General features: G+C 38.1%; 1 protein-coding gene across 4 annotated transcripts in view; it reads left to right on the top strand.

The window, feature by feature from the left end:
* RELN (reelin) overlaps positions 1-20,543 on the top strand; it is a 1,394,857-nt gene that overhangs the window by 1,200,808 nt on the left and 173,506 nt on the right. For all 4 annotated transcript variants that reach the window (XM_077264737.1, XM_077264736.1, XM_077264735.1 and 1 more), the window contains exons 29-31: positions 11,024-11,181; positions 14,964-15,171; positions 17,721-17,797. In XM_077264737.1, the coding sequence (XP_077120852.1) occupies positions 11,024-11,181; positions 14,964-15,171; positions 17,721-17,797 (443 nt within the window). The remainder of the gene's footprint in view (positions 1-11,023; positions 11,182-14,963; positions 15,172-17,720; positions 17,798-20,543) is intronic.

Genomic DNA, 20,543 nt, shown 5'->3' with positions numbered 1-20,543 from the left:
AGATCGCTTCTGTCAGCCTGATCCTTCAAAATACCTCTCCTTTCTGCACACCATATACAATGTCCCATCCTGCAGTGTATCATTGTTATCAGGCCACTCTATACACTGTCCCATCCTATCTGATATTTCTCCTTTAAGTCCCCTTATATATAGCCTCATTTTGCAGTTCTTATCAGCACACAGGAACACCACTGCTTCCTGGTATGAAGGAGGCTCTGCCCTTTCTGTGTCATCATGCCTCACAGGAGCAGCTCAGTATCAGATACATCCCACAGCACAGCAATTCTGACAGGCAGCCAGCTGAGAGATTGATTGCAGGATTGACCAGGAGCAGTGAAACTGTACCAGGGCAGTGTCAAAGAAGGGTTAATAGAGCCTGCAAGGGCATTCATTGGGAGTGATATATGCAAATCTGGGCACAGTTGAAACGGAGTTAAATTGGCAGAAATTAAAGAAGCACGCCCATCAAATTTTTTAAGCTGTTAATATATTGCAATCATTAATATATATATATATATATTAATATAGCACTGTTTACTTAACAATTGGTCATTTTGCCTTTCTACCCAGTTAATTACAGTATTCTTTTTTCCATTAGGTATGTGACATCACATGATTAAAAACTGACTAGCTGAATCCTTCTATTCTTTATGTAGAAACTGGAGGTCAATTTTCCCAGTTTGAGTCATGAGTCACTGCAAAAGTCCCTGGCAGGAAGGAGGAGGTAACAGCTGGGTCAGGAGTTGAAGAGAGGGATGATAAATACAGGGACAAGAGATTTCCTGTTTCTACATAGAGCAGAGAAAATAGAAGAATTTGCTGGGGAGAAAGGCAAAATGAGCAATTGTAAGTACACAGTGCAGTGTAATATAATTGCAATATATCAAGAGGATAAAAACTTTGATGGGAGTGCTTATTTAATAAATATGTGTACATTATTATAAGACTATATTGTAATTTTGAGAATAACCCTTATTTGTGCAGCATGGCGATTAATGTAGCATTTAAAATGCAAAAAAGTGGCAAAATTTCTGTTTTGTTTACATTTCTTTCCAAAAAGAATGAATAGAAGTTCGTTAATAAGTTATATGCACCCCAAAATTATTCCGTTAACAAGTACAACTCACTTGACTGTGTCATTCATTGATCACCTGTACAATACCAAGGATAACATGATCTATTGGTGGGCTTTGAGGATTGGAGAAGGGGAGCACTACTCAAGATTCTGATTTACCCACTGGAAGCAGAAATCTTGAATTACTCCAAAGGAAAGGGAAAATTGCATAACTTCTAAATGTATCTCCTGAAACCACATTACCCCTTTAAATATGAATTAAAATATGTGTATGCCTTGATGTATTCTTCTTTAAAGGGAACCTATCACCAAGTTCTTGCTACCCCATCTGACAGCAGCATGATGTAGGGGCAGAGACCCTGATTTCAGTGATGTATCACTTACTCTGCTGTTTGCTGCAGTTTTGATAAAATCCCTATTTTATCTGCTGCAGATCTGGCAGTTTTCTGAACACTGAGCTTTGTATAACCCCACTGATTGGCCACTTTCTGTACACTCTGTGCATAGATAGAAATATTTGGGGGTTATACAGAGCTCATAAATATGGAGCACTACATAGCAACAGGTTTACTAGTCCTCTCGTGATAATCTCCTGCCTATAAAATAGAGTTTTTATCAAAACTACAACCCACTGGAATCAAGGTCTCTGTGTCTACATGACTGTATGTTGCTCTCAGAATAGGTGGCAAAAATCTAGTGACAGATTCTCTTTAATTTCTTTAATTGTAGTTTTTAGCTAATAGCAAATGGTGTTCATGTCAAAGAAGTAGTCATTATGGAGGACCCATTCTACCTTCACTATCCACCCTTCCTATGGGCTTTGTGCTAAATATTGTGCTATTTGGACAATGTTCCATATGTAGAAGCTAAAAAAGAAACAACTCTGAAAACAATCTATTACATTCCATGCCAATAGTCATGAATTTTGAATGTTCTGTCATTTTCTTAATTAAATTACAATATTACAAACATCTTTTTCGTGTATCATCATGGAACTGTGTTCTGAAATAAAAGGTCAGTCGTGGTATTTCATAACAAAGAAAATACATTATAGCTAATTAGCACTTTGATATGTTATTGTTTATGTTCCTCAGATTAAAACAGATTTTTGTTAGGACTGGTAATATAGCTGGGCTGTCCCCTACATTTATGGTCAATGTGTAAGACGTATTTTAGAAATGTTGTACAATCGTGGTGGCTGCACTTCAAAATACATTTTTTTGCCTAGCAAAAATCACTTCTGGGAGTTTAGGCTTACTGTCCTTTCCCAGAAATTATGTACTTGGACCAACATATCTCCAGATGGCAAGAAAGCCCTGCACAGCAAGGACATATTGTATAAATCCCCTCTCTTTCTACAAGAAAGGGGAGCCAGTGATTGACTGGCGTATGCAATTCATCTCAGCTTGCCATCATTACCACTGCTCCTCAGCAGCTTGTTTGCAGAGTCATATGCTGAAAGTCACAGGAGCCATTAAGAAGTAGTAAATGTGCCACAGTGATAGTTCATGTTGATGGCACTAAATAAAGGAAATTAAAATAAATTATGTCTTAGGACCACCACAAGTACTCAATCTATTTAGCAGCTTAAAATAATATTAGGAATGAAATCTGATCACGCGCACACAGCCAATAAAAAGTGTGACACCAGACAAGGTTATGAATAATATCTTTTACATTCTCGACCTTCTTCTCCTACTAGGAAATTGTCTCATGGTTTTTATGTATGTGATTCGGCATATGATTTATATACTCAAGAAGCTAAGGCACAGTTATGTTTTGTTGTAAATAACAAGAAGAAGCTCAGCAACTAGACACCTAAAAGAAAATGATGAAAAACCATTTCCTTTATATGTATTTGTAATAATAATAATGATAATAATAACCTTTATATAGCGACAACATATAAAGTACATTGAATCAAGTGTGCAGGTAAGTAAAACTAATTGTTTATTGAAGAGAAGTCTTATTATCTAAGCCTAAGCATCCCAGTGTATACAATAGAGCAAGACAAATAAAGTCGTTGTGATACAAAAAATATGGATGATATTGTAGAAGTGGTGGAAATGATGTTCTACTCTCTGGCACTTCAAGTGGTTAAATGTATCTTACATTAGTGTATGTTATCTGAAAGTAAAACCCTCTGGGGCTGCTAGGGACAATGTGAGTCTGTTACTCAGGGCAGTGGATTGCCGTAGATCCTTTCCATGCAAATCTGTCTGTTGGCCTGGGAACCTCGAGATAGTTGTTGGGGCCCTTGGGCACACTAAGCCTACAGTGCTACAGAGAAAGGGACTCAAACTCTCAGAGGCAGGAGGTGTTGCAATCTGGGTTCACTGCTTGTGGTGGAGAGGAATTCCTAATGGTAGAGAAGTGAGCAAGAGGGATGCTCTACCCATACTGAGAACTAGGGCTTAAGTTATGTCCGGTACCTGTAGGAAAGACTGTAATCCATTGGGCCCTATCCTATAGGCCTCTTTGTAATTACCATAAGCTGCCAAGTAAAAGTTTGACTGTTTTAACAAATTCAGTGTCCCCTGGATTGTTTGCTGCAATGGTTCAGGAAGATGAAAGCCTGGAGCTAGTGGAGGCCTATGGGCCACAAGTAAATGTGATGCATCCAACACATAGCTGCACACTGGGACAAGTTTTGTCTGTAGGGTGCCAGAGCAACCAGAAGCAGCAGCAATTATATTGTAGATTGTTGGACAATCATGGGTGGGTTGGTTCAAAGAGTTTAGAAAGAAGTTGTAGTAGTATTGGGGTAACATTTTAAATACAGTGCTGTACAAAATTTTAAGTGGATGTGGAAAAAATACTGCAAAATAAGAATTCATTTAAAAATAGTAGTGTTAAAAGTTAATTTGTATCTGTTAACAAAATGCCAAATGAGTGAACACAAGATAAATCTAAATCAATAAGTGGTGTGACCACCCTTTGCCTTCAATACAGCATCAAAGTATCAATTTTTATGGTAAAATACTTGCACACAGTATTTAATCAGATCATTTTTTATTCAAAAATGAGAAACAGGTAGTTGTTAACAGATCAGTTGAGAACTTAAATATCCATCATGTCTTGTTGTGGTACAGAACTGTAACATACATTGTGAGTCACTTGCTATTTCACTCAGAAAAATTGCTGTAACTTCTAAAAGAGAACATCTATCACACTGAAATTTAGACTGTAGATACCTTGGTTCATGAGAACCTGATATTTTAAAGCAGGTTTTGAAAATGTTCACCATTCGCATCCAAGCACATCATATTGTTGAATGTATTCCGCAGGACATCTATGATCATATGATGAATTTCTTGCTGTATGTTCTCGGAGTGCCTGTAATGTTCATGGCTTGTTACTGTACACCCGACCTTTCAAATAACCCTAAAGGAAAAAATACGGCATTAACTAATTCTTTTCTATAGATTTGGCCCTTTCATTTCCTGAATGACAGTGATTTTGTATGAGCGAACATGACCTTTCTTGGCCGCTCATTGACATGTGGAATATAACATGCCTGGCTCCTGGGAAAGGCTGTGCACCAATTTACAGGGAGTTGCCAGAAATAGCTGTTTCACATCTTGAATTGTTTCCTCAGACATTTTTGGATGTTCTCCCTCATGTCTGACCCGTAATGTTCCTGTATGTTCCAGCTTATTCACCACTGACAGAATAAACTGCTTGGATGGTGGATTTCGACCTCCAAACGTCTTTAGAAACTCATTTTGGCACCTGTTTAAGGACTCAGTTTTCTAATAAATTTTCACATTGACAACATGTTCCTCCAAACTGTATCGGTACATTGTTAACAAATAACAACTTATATAGCCAATCACCATGGTAATACTCAATATTACAGTAGTCTGTACCATTAGTGAAAAAGACCCACAAGACCTATCATCTGATATATGAAACTACCATGGAACAAAAGGATGATACATGGTCAGACCAGGTGTAATGCAAAAATATATACTTTATTGATGGTAATAAAACCAAGTGTAAGGAAGGAAAAATAGTGGCAACACAAAGGAAATGCTGAAAAGATAGCAGGAGGCGCGTGCCCAGAAATACCGGTCCCCAGAGACTAAAAACTATGGCCTAGTAATACATCCCCTTTTAAATGCAGACAAAAATATATGAAAAAATTAGCAAAAGGATAAAGCAATATATAAAAACCAAATATACATAACACAAATGGGGATGTTAATAATTTGACCTAACAAGGTGGGACACTCAACTACGGGCAGCCGTCCAGGGAGTATACATAGGTAAAAGGAACATAGCCACCAAGGAACCACCTCATAACATACAATATCCCATAGTACACCATCACCAAGTTAATAATCACTGCTGCCACGAGGTACCCACCGCAATGAAGACAGAGAATCCTGGGGACGCGCCTCCGCCCCAACGCGCGTTTCGGCGATCACACCTTCGTCATTGTTAACAAATGAAGAAGGAATTTGGCAAGAGTGAAATGCAAGCACCGCACATACACAACTAACACATAGAAAGGCATGCAGCACGTCTATCTTGTAGTGTAGCCAATCATCGGGGCGACAAGTCGGCAAGAGAATGTTTCTTGTCGCTGTTGCTGAGGTTTATTACATTCTCACTTCTCATGAACCAAAGTATGCACAGTCCAAACTGTCTCTTTTACAAGTTACAGCAATTTTTTCAAGTAAAGTAGCAAGTGAATCACCCTGTATATCATATCTTATACAAAATAAAGTTGACTTTTCAGATTTTCCTTGTTTTTATTTATTCTATTAAGAAGAAACTCCCCTTCCTGTCCATTACCATACCAGAGAAACCTATATGCATCTTTTTTCCATGACATGTAGGTTTGTTGAGGTAGGTATATCTACTATTTAGTCAAAGTAAATATGTTTCAAAACAATATATTATAAGTCACCTATTTAACAGGCAAGATATATTGCTCAGATCCTAATACAAGGAACCAATGGCTGCAGTATAGGGTCTCTCTACAGGGATTCAAATGGCAGTCCTGGAACATCCAGCCAGGGTCCCCAAATGTTTTCAGGTATCCTCATTGCATTTCTCTTTCTGTATACCCCCTTTTCCAACCAGATCATGTTATTTTTGAACACTGTTTTTGAAGAAATTCGTCAGAGAAGCCAGAGAAGTTGTACCAAAACAGCAACAATTCTTTTAAGTACATTTGCACATAGTCAGGGATTTTTCAGAATTAAAGTCAGGCGTATGAGTAACCATTAATAATGACCAGAAGTCCGAATACATGCTAAATAGTTCAGGGGAAAGTACCAGTGTACATATAATAGTAACCCGGATTTATTAAGCCATTGCTCCAACTACTTAATATTAGAAACAGGAGAACCAGGAGCCAGGAGTAAATAACTATATAAACATCTTTATTAATACAGCGATATTAAAAGCAGAATGATCAGAACAGGTGTTACAAAACAACACATGGGTGGGGGGTAAAAAGGAAAGCAAACCCCAAAATCCCAAAACCCCCCAGTAATAAGGGCGGTGCAAAATGTAACTAGTTGAAATCAGTACATGCCCTTTGGCAAATATGACAAAGGAAAATGTCCTTAATAAATAGGCACCACAGCCCCCCTTATGCAGGGGCTAGTAATAGCATGGGAAGCTGAAAGCTCAATCATTGCTCTATGCATGAATCAGGCAGCCTGAGGTAAGTGCATGCCGCAAGCTGTAATAAGTAACCCCATATGTAGCACTTGCAATGGTTGGCAGAGAAAAGCTTACCCTGGCATGGGAGAGAGAGGGAGAAGGGGGTCCCGCCGGTAGATGGGGCTCATCTACCGGCGGGACCCCCTTCTCCCTCTCTCTCCCATGCCAGGGTAAGCTTTTCTCTGCCAACCATTGCAAGTGCTACATATGGGGTTACTTATTACAGCTTGCGGCATGCACTTACCTCAGGCTGCCTGATTCATGCATAGAGCAATGATTGAGCTTTCAGCTTCCCATGCTATTACTAGCCCCTGCATAAGGGGGGCTGTGGTGCCTATTTATTAAGGACATTTTCCTTTGTCATATTTGCCAAAGGGCATGTACTGATTTCAACTAGTTACATTTTGCACCGCCCTTATTACTGGGGGGTTTTGGGATTTTGGGGTTTGCTTTCCTTTTTACCCCCCACCCATGTGTTGTTTTGTAACACCTGTTCTGATCATTCTGCTTTTAATATCGCTGTATTAATAAAGATGTTTATATAGTTATTTACTCCTGGCTCCTGGTTCTCCTGTTTCTAGTATGAGTAACCAGTTGTGAGGTGTGTGAGTGACCAATTATACCAAACAGATGCAATGATCATGTTTTTAATATATATAAGATGAAACAAAATTATTAACTGAAATAGAAACTGCTGCTGATGTGGATGAAGACTGGGTAAGGAACATCCAAACTCTGCTACAGTTTCACAAGTCATGCACCATAGCAAAAATGAGCACAGCAACAATGCACAAGATAGTTACACTGCATCAGCAAGGCCTCTCCCAAGTAAAGATTTGATAGTAAGATTGACAGACAATGTTGCTTACTTCCAATCTAAATTAGAAAATGTCCAGTACTACCATCAGCTCAGAACTGGCTGGGTCTGAGCTATACCAATCTACTGTTCGCAGAAGCCTGTCTAGAAGTGGTCTTCATGGAAGAATTGTTGCCGAAAAGCCATACTCTGAACAGGGAAACAAGGCCAACTGACTCAGCTATGTATGAAAACATAGGATCTAGTGTACAGAAAAATGGCAGCAGGTTCTCTAAACTGATGAGATAAAATTTTGAATTGTAACAGAAAGCAATTTGTTCATCAAATGACTGGAGAGTGTTACAATAATGAATGTGTTCAGTAGCCATTGAAATATGGTGGAGGTTCTCTGCCAATTTGGGTTGCATTTCAGCAAATGGAGTTGGAGATTTGGTCAGGATTAATAGTATCCTCAATGCTGAGGAATACAGGCAGATACTTATACATCATGCTATACTATCAGGGAGGTGTCTGATTGGCTCCAAAATGATTCTACGTTAGGACAATGTCATTACAAACTACAGCTTAAACAAGAGCAAGGAGTCCTGATGAAATGGCCCTCACAGAGCAATGATTTCAACATCATCGGGTCTGTCTGGGATTGCAGTAAGAGACAGAAAGATTTGCACAAGTCTACATCCACAGAAGTTCTGTGGTTAGTTCTCCAAAATGTTTGGAGCAACCTCACTGTCGTAATTCTTGAAAAACTTTGTGCATGTGTACCTAGAAGAATTTATGTTGTTTTGAAGGCAAAAGGTGTTCACAGCAAATATAGATTTGATTTAGATTTCTATTTTCTGTATTCTCTTTGCATTTAATAACTCCTTCCTGACATAACTAACTTTTGTGTTTGAGGTTCTTTTTCTTCTCCTCCTTCCAAGGGCCATACGTTTTTTATTTTTCTGTCCACATAGACATAACGGGGTTTTTATTTTGCTGGATGAGTTGTATTTTTGAAAGACACCATTCAGTTTACCATATAGTGTACTGGAAAACAGGAAAAAAAGCATTCAAAGTGTGGTGAAATTGCAATAAAAAATACTGCCATAAAAATGCAATTCTGGCATTGTTTTTTTGAGAATTGTTTTTACGGCATACATAGTGTAGAAAAATGACACGGCAATATAATTCTCCATCATTAGTACAATTATGGCAGTACCAAACTTGTCCAGATTTTTTATTTTTATTTTAGTGATGATAGAAAACATCGGAAATTTGTGAAAAAACAATCTTTTTGACTGTGTCACCATTTCCTGAGACCCGCAACATTTTTATTTTTCAATCCAGAAGTTTTTTTATTGATAGCAATTTTGAAAAAAATATAACATTTTGATCAATGCTTACAACTTTTTTTTGTGGTTTTGCAGCAACCAAAAAAACGCAGTTTTGGCGTTTTACATTTTTTTCTTTTTATGGTGTTTAGCGATCCAGTAAATTATTTTGCTATATTGCTAGATCTGAATTTTATGGATGCGGTGATAGGACATTGGTGTCATTTTTTTTATTTTTTATCTTTATTTTTAATGGGGAAAAGGGTGATTATTTGAAGTTTTCATTTTTTTTATTTTCATTTTTTTTAAACTTTTTACTGTAGTTATTAGTGGGACTTACACCTGTGATTGTCTGATCACTTGTATTATATAGAGCAATACCACAGTATTGCTGAATATATTACAAATCATGGTTTAGTTTGAAGCCTAAATATCCAAGCCTGTTAGCGGCAGGTCTTGCTGTATGTAACAGCCATTATCTGCTGAGAATGGGGCAGATGAGCCGAGAGCCCGCTCCATACACCCGCTACCGACTTGGACCTTACATGTACAGCGGATGTCTGTAAGAGGTTAATTGATAAAAATAAACTATTAACACTTCTATTTTTAAAAGCAATTGCATTTTCCAGCATTTTTTCCACACTTACCTGAAACTTTTGCAAAGTACTGTGTATCATATACAATTAATAAAAGCTTGAAATGCGTATTCTACTCAAATGTAAGTGCAAAATATGTAATAAAAGTATCTAGAATCTAATATCTAGGTTGACTAAAAACAAATTCACTGTTACCCAGCCGATGGTATGTATATTACAGCATGGATCTCATGTCCCTTGCAAGTAGTTACCCAGCTGGTGGTGGTTTTGGCTAATGTGCCTTAGGGATGTCACAGTAATACTGAAGCTTGGCACAAAGAATAAAACCTTATCAGTGACAGTTAACACTATCATAAGAGCCGTATGACTCAGTTGTGTCTTTAATAGACTTTTTTTATACATTTTAACACCCAGTGTGGCTCACTACCATCTGTCATAATTGGAAGTGACTTTTCAGCTTGAAAAGGTTGGGGATTTCTGTAGGAAGCAAAGGCTACATATATACGGGGAACAACTGTATAAATAGGCATTTTATAGATTTGTAAAAATGCTGCTCTTAGCACAGGGAAATTATATTTATTTATTTTAATTGTGTTGTCTAATTCACCTATGATTTCTTTGTTCCAGTATTTTGTATATTATTCTGAATAATTACAAGTCCAGATATTTTTAAGACTTTTTATATATAAACAACAAAACGGTCTTAAAAAAGATGACAAGCACCAAAGTGGTAGACAGCATGAGACAGATTCAAATAAAACAAAACCTGACTTTTTATTTGTCCTTGATGTACATTAAGTTATATTTTAGCTGTGGACATGAATCCAAGTACTGTATGCTTCAATCATACTGTAATGGTGCGTGCCCGCAATCAGGAATAGCAGCGCTTTGGATGCAGTGCACTTGGGCTGCATTCAAAACGCTGCATTGTACAGTACAAGCACAGTGGATGGGATCTATAGAAATCCCATGCTCTTTGTGCTTCTGTTTTATGTGGCATAAACCCACCAGTAGCGCAAGTTTATGAGCCGCAGAATGTCAATTTCTGTTGCAGAGACGCAACAGAAATTTCCACTATAGAATGTATTGGATGCGGTAAATCATTGTTTAGTGAACACATGCGGATTTACCTGCGTAATTAGAATGAAGACATGCTGCGTCCAAAGCGGTACTACTTCCTGATCGTGGGAACGTAGCCTTAGTCTGCTAAGATGCCAATAACAGGTTTCTGCATTTATAGCTTAAACTGTATTTATAGCTTATATTTATGAATATAATGTTTAATACACAGCTGCAGGTTGCTCTAACTTTCAGACCTCAGTATTTCATGCAAGCAGCCAATGTTAATCAGGTGTAAGATAATTGACCTCAACTACAAGTCTGGCTATGCTTGATGAAGGCAAAAAAGTATCGCTAGATGAAGACTCCTTGTGTTTTTTAATTCTGTTTTAGTGCAGATACATTCATATCTAGCATCCTCCTAAGTGCACATTGTATATGTTTGTATTCTGTTATTATGCATAACTCATCTTTCTTATAATTTTAGTAAAACCAGATTCCGATGGATTCAAGAAAGTAACTCATTAAAAAATGCCCCGGCTTTTGGTCTGGACGGTGTTTATATATCTGAATCTTGCCCGAATTACTGTAATGGTCATGGGGATTGTATTTCTGGAGTTTGTTTTTGTGATCGTGGATACACAGGTAAATATATAATTACATGACAATCAAACATAATTAAATGATTTATTCACAATATTGATCAGTTTAAAGTAGTCAATATGTATGTACTTATTTCATTATATACAGTGGCTTGTGAAAGTATTCACCCCCTTGGCTTTTTTTTAACCTATTTTGCTACATTACAACCTGTGTTTAAATATTTTTGTAATCCGATTTGTGTGTGATGCATCATTACTAGCACTAAATAATCTAAGTTGGTGAAGGAAAGTGCTAAAAATATGGGCATAAATTAAATTTACGGGATAAAACAACTAAAAATTGGCAGGTACATATGTATTCACACCTTTTGCTATGAAGCCCCTGAAAATGTCTGGTGCAAGCAATTACCCTCATAAGTCATATGCTTAGTGAAAGGAAGTCCAACTGTGTGCAATCTAAGTATCATATGGTCTGTCAGTATATACACACCTTCTCTGAAAGGTCACAGAGGAGAGGCTGCAACACCATTAAGCAAGATGCACCATCAGCCAAACAACACCATGATGGCCAATGCAATCTCTAAATAAGTCAGGAACAAAGTTGTTGAGAAGTACAAGTCAGGGTTAGATTATAAAAAAATATCCCAATCTATGATGATCCCCTTGAGCATCATTAAATCCATGATTATCAAATGGAAAGAACATGGTACAACAACAAACCTCCCAATAGAGATGTCTGACATGGATTACTGCGTGGGACAGAACAACGGACAGGTATGGTATATTGTTGTTTTTACATTTTTGGTTTATTACAGGAGAACGAAGGCTTCGGTGGAATTAGGCGAGGTTGTAAGTATGGTTTAATTGGGATTATTAAAGGAGTCTGTCATTCTTTCAATTAAATGACTTTATTCTTGGTGTCTGTGTTTTCTTACAATGTGACTATGGGGTTAGTAATGGGGGCATCTTATTGACACCTCTCCATTACTAACCTCAGGGCTTGATGTCACCTGACAGTGACATCAACCCCCCCCAACAATCACCCCACTTGCCACTGCTACAGGGCAAGTAGGAAGAGCTGGGCAAAGTACCAGAAATGGTGCATCTAGTAGATGTGCCTTTTCTGGGCAGCTGCGGGCTGCTATTTTTAGGCTGGAGGGGCCAATATCCATGGCCCCTTACCAGCCTAAGAATACCAGCCCCAGCTGTCTCCTTTAGCAAGGTTGGTTGTCAAAATGGGGGGACCCCACACCGTTTTTTTCATTATTTATTTAAATAATTAAAAAGTACAGCATGGGGACCCTCTATTCTTGATAACTAGCCTTGCTGAAGCTGACAGCTGAGGGTTGCAGTCCCCAGCTGTGAGTTTTGCCTGGCTGGTTATCAAAAATAGGGGCGTACCTACGCTGCAGTTTTTTTTAGAATTATTCATTTACAGTGCAGGAGCGGGTGATGAATACTCCCATCTGCTGCTCCTCTTCTTGCTATTATTAGCGGCAGCAGTTTTCCCATCAGCTGACACCAGTGACCGGAGGTAAACTTCATACCTCCGATCACAGCTGAGCGCTCACGCTGTCTTCTGAACCATGGCTCTCTAACCGGCGGGGATGATTTTACTGCCGATCAGAAGCAGTGTTTGCTGTCGTGCACATTAAAGTGCAAAGATGTGCCATGATGATAAGACTCCTACTGAAAAAGACTACATTTTGTCATACATTCAAATGGCACTTCTACAAGGTATTAGTGTAAGCTTTTGCAATATTTATGTCCACTTTTTATATCCATCATACAAAAATATATTTGTATGATGGGTATAAAAAGTCTACACACGCCTTTTAAAATGTTTTTTGGTCATGTAAAAAAATCATGCCAAGAATTATAATTTCAGAACTTTTTCCACCTTTTGTGTACCCAATAATCTGTACAATCCAATTGAAAAAATACACAATTTGTTTTGGATGGACAAAGAAAAATAAAGAACTATAATAATGTGTTTGCGTAAATATTGCAAATTCGTAAACTAATACCTTGTAGAAGTACCATTTGAATTTATAACATAATTTAATGTTTTTCAGTAGGAGTCTATTATCATGGCACATCTGTCAGATTACGAGGGCATCTCCTGTGTACAGCCCTCTACAAGTCAATCCATCTTCTGGTGAAGCCATTCTTTTGTTGATGTGGTGGCATATTTACAGTTGTTGTCATGCTGCAAGGTGAAGTTTCTTTTCATCTTCAGTTTCTAATCATATGCCTTAAGGTTTTGTTGCAAAGTTGACTGAAATTTGCTACTATTCATAAAGACTTCCACCTTGACTAAAGCCCCAGTTCCACCTACTGAAAAATCCCAAAGTTCTACCATGCTTCACTGTAGGTATGTGGTTCTTTTGGTGAGACTCAGTATTGGCTTTGTAACAAACATACCTTTTGGACTTATGGCCAAAAAGGTTTTGGCAAAAGATAACTGGGCATGGATGTTTTTCTTTGTAAGAATAAGCTTCCGTCTTGCCACCCTACACCACTGGTCAAACATTTGAAGAATACAGGAGATTGTTGTCACATGTAGTACAAAATCGTTACTTTACAGAAATTCCTGCAGCTTCTTTAATGTTGTTTTAGGCACATTGACTGTCTCCCAGATCAATTTTTGGTCTTGTCTTTTCATCAACTTTTGAGTTCTAGATATGTTACTGTTATGCGAAATGTAAGCCATTTCTTGATGACTGTTTTTACAATGTTCCATGATATATTTATTTCTTTGGACATTGTTATGTACCCTTGTCCTGAATTCTGTCTTTTGACAATGAGATCCCTTTGCTGTGTTGTAAGCTATTTCCAGACCATGGCCTTTACTGTAAAATGCAACTTAGGAAATGTAAGGAAAATCCTACCAACACAGCGAAACTTTATATGGGTTAGATGGCAGATGTGTACCGACTACTATTTAAAATGTGTTTCAATATAAAAAGCTAATTCTGAATACAACCACATCCCCAATTTTTCAATAAATTTGTACAGATTATGGGTGACAGTAAAGGAGTACAATATTCTGAAATTATTTTTCTTGAAATTATTTTTTTTTTCAAAAGGAAGAGTCTGCACGCAAAACAAAAGTCTGATTTCCACACAGGTCTTGCTCCTGATTAAGCAGTGCATCTTGCAATTACTATTGTGTCAGGCAATTTTTCTCCCCTGTTTTTGCTTTACTCCTACTTAGGATTTTTTCTATCCTTCTTATTCTGCATTGACAAGTTGGTTATATTAACATAGAGATGCTCTAGTGTAGTAATTCCGTATTATACATTGGATTTATTTCTTTTTAGGATTTTTATATCCTTTCTATGTCTTAATGACCACTCGGTTATACTAATATATGAATCTAGTGCAATAACTTTGTAGGAATTCATTCCAATATCTATTTTTATGAGTCCTTGGATTCTCCTGCTAACATGCATTCGTTTTTATCTGGATTTCCCTTTGAAGGTTGCCACTTGGCATGCTCCTTTGCAGGTCTACTATTATATTGATTACATAATATTTATTTACTTGACAATACAATTTGTCTCCCTGTTACTGTCTAATTAACTGTGTCACTTTGGCATTGGGGCTTCCTGTATCATTTTAACCCTCTGACATCATCTTTTCATGTATTTTTACTTTGTTTGTATTTCTTCAATACGTATTTAAATTTTACTTTGGTTGTTATAATCTCTGTTCTTTGTAGGTTTCTCCTCATGTGGAAAGGGTCTAAAGAGTTAAGTGGTAAATTTAGCACTACAAGATTTATAACCACATGTATAAAACATATATTTATTTTTGTTTTAGCTGAACATGGAACATGTGTCTCAAATAAGGCAAATTCAAATGAAATGTTTGATAGATTCGAAGGCAAACTTAGTCAGCTTTGGCATCAAATCACAGGCGGTCAAGTGGGCACAGGTTGTGGGGTCCTAACTGATGGAAAATCTCTCTATTTTAATGGTCCTGGAAAGCGAGAAGCAAGAACTGCTCCACTGGACACAACAAATACCAGGTGAATACGCATCCATGAGATTTTATCTGTCTTTGATACACAGCTTTCTCCTAAAAATTGCTAAGTAAGTTAATCACTTTTATTGGTCTTTCTTATTTACTATAAAGCCTGTAAAAGAAGTACTGAGCTCTTGAATAATAAGCATAGAACATTATACAAAGAGATCATATATTTTCTTTACTGGGATTTTAGAAAAGTGTATCCAATTATCAGGAGTCAGTTTTACTTGAATTATTAGATCTATATATAAATAATGTCATTCAGTGATGTGTGAACTAGGCTTGACCCCTTAATAGGAGACATATTGATTGATTGTTATCTTCAAACTGCAAGATATTGACAATATTGGAAATTATGCATTTCTGATGTGTATATATACATTATATATATTTTATATTCCATTGCGAAGAAAGTAATTCTTCCATAAAAATGATTAGGACAAGATAACAAGATTGATATGTTCTCCTAATAATATATCGTAAAAGTACTAAACTCATGCCTGGATATCTTTCTAGATAAACCTCAAATCGGTGGAAAAATTTTCAAATCAGTTAGCATTTTCATGCAAGTGCCATAGACTTGTAGTTGACAGATATTCATTCTTTTAACAACTCAAGGAGCTGAAAAGTGATTTTTTTGTTATTAAAAAAAATTATTGATTTCTAAAATTGGTAATGTGCATGGAATGGTATCCCATGATATGCTACTAGCTATGCAGTGTTTCTCAAATATTTTCAAGGTCACTGACATTGAAGAACTTGCAAGCCTTACTGGGATTTATACAAGCATATTTTTTAAAATGTAGATCAGGCTGACTGATCGTTTCACAATATAAGATCCTTACAAATTCAGTGGTAATTATAGAAAAGATTGGTTCAAATCAATCCTCCCCCCAAAAAAGCACACAGTGGTGTAAAAGTGACACCCTCCAGAGATTTCAAAGACAATGGAACCATAAGGTAAACATAACACAGTTTATTAGGTTAATGCTAATTTTTGTAAAGATAAAAGCAGATCGATTGATCGATAGATGGATTAAATCATTACTCTATTCTTGAGAATGGGTAGGATTGTTAATAACAAGTCATTTGCAAGATTACTTGTTTTTCAAGATTAAAAAAGATTTCTTGTCTAGTGCTCCTCGTCTGCTGCCTTTACTCCGGCTAGCGAGATTAATATGGAGACAAATTAAAAGAGTCATTAAATTTGTAGATATAGTAGCTGAAATGCCATTGTGGAACAATAGTTGTTTCCCAGAGCTACTGAATCACCCATCTACTGATTTTTGGACCTCGTGTGGTGTTCTCTCGGTAGACGACGTACATGACCAGGGGGTTTTTGTACCCTTTGAACAACTACAGAATAATTACAATATCCCGAGATCTCAATTCTTCCGTTATTTGCAGCTAAGGTCAGCTTTCCAATCGCATATACGAAATGTGGGTACAGGTCGAGTGATCTCATCTTTACCTTTGATAGGCATCCTCAACTCACAGGGTCCTCAAGGACTCATTTCCTGTTTATATACATATTTATTATCCGTGGGAGTTGGATCTACCATAAATTCTATCAAAGGGAAGTGGGAGGGACTTCTTCCTGATGTATTGGGAGAGGAATGGGAAGATATTCTGGAAGCTCCAACTAAAGTTTCTCCTTCAGTTAATAATAGGATGACCCAGTTATATATTATATATCAGACTTATCTGACTCCGATACGACTCTTCAAAATGGGTCGCCTCCACTCGTCAGATTGCTTACGGTGTCATACAGGTGATGCAGATTTTATTCATATGATTTGGAGGTGCCCGGTAGTTCTTCATTACTGGAAAGAGGTGACGACATTACTAGCATCTTTATTGTCGATCCCTGTCCCACTTGAGCCATTGACCTGCTTATTCGGGGTGTGGGATACGGAGGCCTGGGATCATTATACTGGGATCTTTCTTCGGGAGACGCTCTTTATGGCACGGAAGGTGTTGGCGTTAAGGTGGATGGGTGTTTCTCCCCCATCTCTCAGAGCTTGGATCAATTTGGTGAACTCGATTATCCCGTATGAAAGAACACTGTACCAAAATAGAGGATGTCCAGGTAAATTTGAGAAGATTTGGGGTAGATGGAATTCCTCTTATCATACTCTATAGTCTACACTGACTAGATATTTACACAAGAAGATGGGCTTGTGGTTTTGGGGGCATCACTTACAGAGCAGGACTTAAGTATGATCTTCCTTTCGGCGACTTACTATTGGTGGTAAAAGTAGTTAATGTTGTACAATAGGTAATTTATAAGGTACTAGTGATTTAACATGCACAGTTTGCTACCCCTGCAAAACTTTGGATATGATGATACCCAGCAATTATTTGTATTCTATGTTATAATTGATAATAAATGCAAATGTGTGTAATGTTTGATTTATTCTGGAATTAATAAACAAATTTAAAAAAAAAAAAGATTTCTTGTTGATTCTATTTTAAACATTAAATAATTACTTTGCATTGCTGCAAATACACAATATATATTATCTTCCTTATTCTGCTTCTACTTTACAGATTACTTCAGTTTTATATACAGATTGGAAGTAAGAACAGTGGCTCTTCTTGTAGCAAACCAAAGTCAAGAAACGAAGGTAAACATTTTATTACAGGTGTTGAATTTGTAGACTTTTACATGGTCACATATCTAGATGTCAATATAATTATTTGTCCTAGACATTTTTCCTATTTCCATTAGGATTAAAACTGTTATTCTATTTTACATTATAAGATCTTTACATGGTCTGTTCTACAGTATAAGGGATTTACATAGGCTTACTCAGCATTTGAAATTATGATAGCCTTAGCATAGTCTTCATATAACAATTTGTTTTTGATTAAAATGTTAAATAAATTATTTTGTAGTTTAATCATAGGCCTAGCGTTGTATTGCTTATCCTTACAGAGTCATACGACTTATGTAGGAAAACTAAAAGTGCATCTGTACTGCATTGTTATCAGGAACATGTTCGTTTCCTAATAAATGTGCACTATAAACAAGCTGCTGATCACTAGTGTTGAGCGATACCTTCCGATATTTGGAAATATTGGTATCGGATTGGATCGGCCGATATCCAAAAAATATCGGATATCGCCGATACCGATACCCGATAGCAATGCAAGTCAATGGGACACAAATATCGGAATTAAAATAAACCCCTTCTTTCCTTGTAGGTTAATTGTACATGAAGGACAACAACTAAGAATAATGTAGAATGTATTGGGGGAGGTGGAGGAGACATTAAAGGCATGGAGGTTTAGCCCAACCAAATGGAATAGCAGGAATTAATTTATTTTTTTTAAGACGTCCGGAGTTACAAAGATATTGACTATGTTAAGCTTTTTTTATATTTTGTCAGATATTTATGTTTCACTACTTCCATGCTCTTCACCTTCTTTTTTACTTCTCCCACACTTTCTTCTTCATCATCCTCAGCAGCAGCATCTTTTTCATCAACTTCTTCTTCACCTCATTCATCTTCTTCTTCTTCACCTTCTTCCTATTATTCTTTTTTTTTACATTCTTCATATTCTTTTTATTCAACTATTCTTCTTCTTCATATTCTACTTCTTCATCTTCTTCATATTCTTCTTCTTCATCATATTCTTATTTGTGACAGGCATTCCTGTAGTTGTTATCTATAAAAGTTTGAAGATTACACCTTCCGTTCTGCCTGTCACAAAAGATTTACAACAGGATTTGTCTGCATTCAGTTTGGCCTGCAGCAGCAGGTTTTTTCCAGGGGCACCACGAGGAGGAACGGACTCACCCCCATACACTGCTTAGTCTTCTTCTGCTTATAACTTAGATAATATATTTTGCTCTGATTTTTAGTCTTATGCTTAATGTTCTTCTGCTTTTTGTTCTACAGCTTCTTGTTCTTCTGCTTCTTGGTCTTCTTCGGGGTGGTCTTCAGGGTCGTCGTCTCCAGGGTCGTCATCTCCAGGGTCGTTGTCTCCGGGGTCGTTGTCTTCTTCGGGGTGGTCTTCAGGGTCATCTTCTCCGGGGTCGTCATCTCCGGGGTCGTCGTCTCTGGGGTCGTCGTCTCTGGGGTCGTCGTCTCCGGGGTCGTCATCTTCTTCGGGGTGGTCTTCAGGGTTGTCGTCTTTAGGGTCGTCGTCAGGGAGATCCGAGTGATTACCAAAAACCATTTCAAAAAGCTTGAACTTGGAAATGTAGCAGAAGGTACAAGAAGGCTGAGGAACTGCCGAGAACAAGCTGATGGTACTGGAACCCAGATGGGTAGCCGAAGGTACAAGAGCCAATTGAACTACCGAGGACCAGCTGACGGTACTGGAACCCGGTTACTAAGCAGGAGGTACCCGTGCCAGAAAACACTACCAAGGATCACCAGATGTTGGTGGAACTCGGATACCGAGAAGGAGGCACCTAAGCCAAAGGCTCTGCCTGGAACCAGCTGATGATACTGGAACCAGGATGGGTAGCAGAAGGTACAAGAGCCAAAGACACTGCCGAGAACCAGCTGACGGTACTGGAACCCGGATGGGTAGCAGAAGGTACAGGAGCCAATGGAACTACCGAGGACCAGCTGATGGTACTGGAACCCGGTTACTAAGCAGGAGGTACCCGTGCCAGAAAGCACTACCAAGGACCACCAGACGTTGGTGGAACTCGGATACCGAGAAGGAGGCACCTAAGCCAAAGGCTCTGCCTGGAACCAGCTGACAGTACTGGAACCCAGGGGGACCTATTCAAGATTGACTATCTGAGTGCTGGAACTCAGATAGTCAGCAGAAGGTCCACATAAACAAAAAATTGCAAAGCCGCGAGCCGGCCGGAGTTACCGAAAACCCACAGTCCTACAGGGTGAGCTTGTCCTATTGGCACTACGGAACCAGCCTTGATTGCCAGATCCCGCAGCCCACATAGGAAGCACCTAACCTGCAGACACCATTAAGTTGGCTAACCCGACCGCAACCCGACATATTGGAAGCAAAGTGACCGTGACACTACCCAGAAACAGCTTGCGTGCTGGAACCAGGCTGGGTAGGAGGGAGTACCCCTGCCAAAGACACTTCTGAGCAGCAACTGGCAGTGTTGGAGACCAGGGATTACAGGAGAACCAGAGTGTAGGCAGAGGCCTAATTGGAACAAGTTGAAAGCGAACCTGTCACCCCCCAGGCGTTTGTAACTAAAAGAGCCACCTTGTGCAGCACTAATGCTGCACGAGAAAAAGGTGGCTCTTTTAGTTATGCTACTTGCACACGCTGAAGTCAACACTTATAAAATGTGCCCCCTCATACCGTGAAACCATCCCAGAGGTGGGACTTTCCTTCTTAATGAGATGCAGCACAGCCGTCATTCATATCTCCTTGGCG

The sequence above is a fragment of the Ranitomeya variabilis genome, chromosome 5, assembly GCF_051348905.1.
Source record: "Ranitomeya variabilis isolate aRanVar5 chromosome 5, aRanVar5.hap1, whole genome shotgun sequence".
NCBI lineage: Eukaryota > Metazoa > Chordata > Amphibia > Anura > Dendrobatidae > Ranitomeya > Ranitomeya variabilis.
This window is presented reverse-complemented; position numbering and strand designations above follow the sequence as displayed.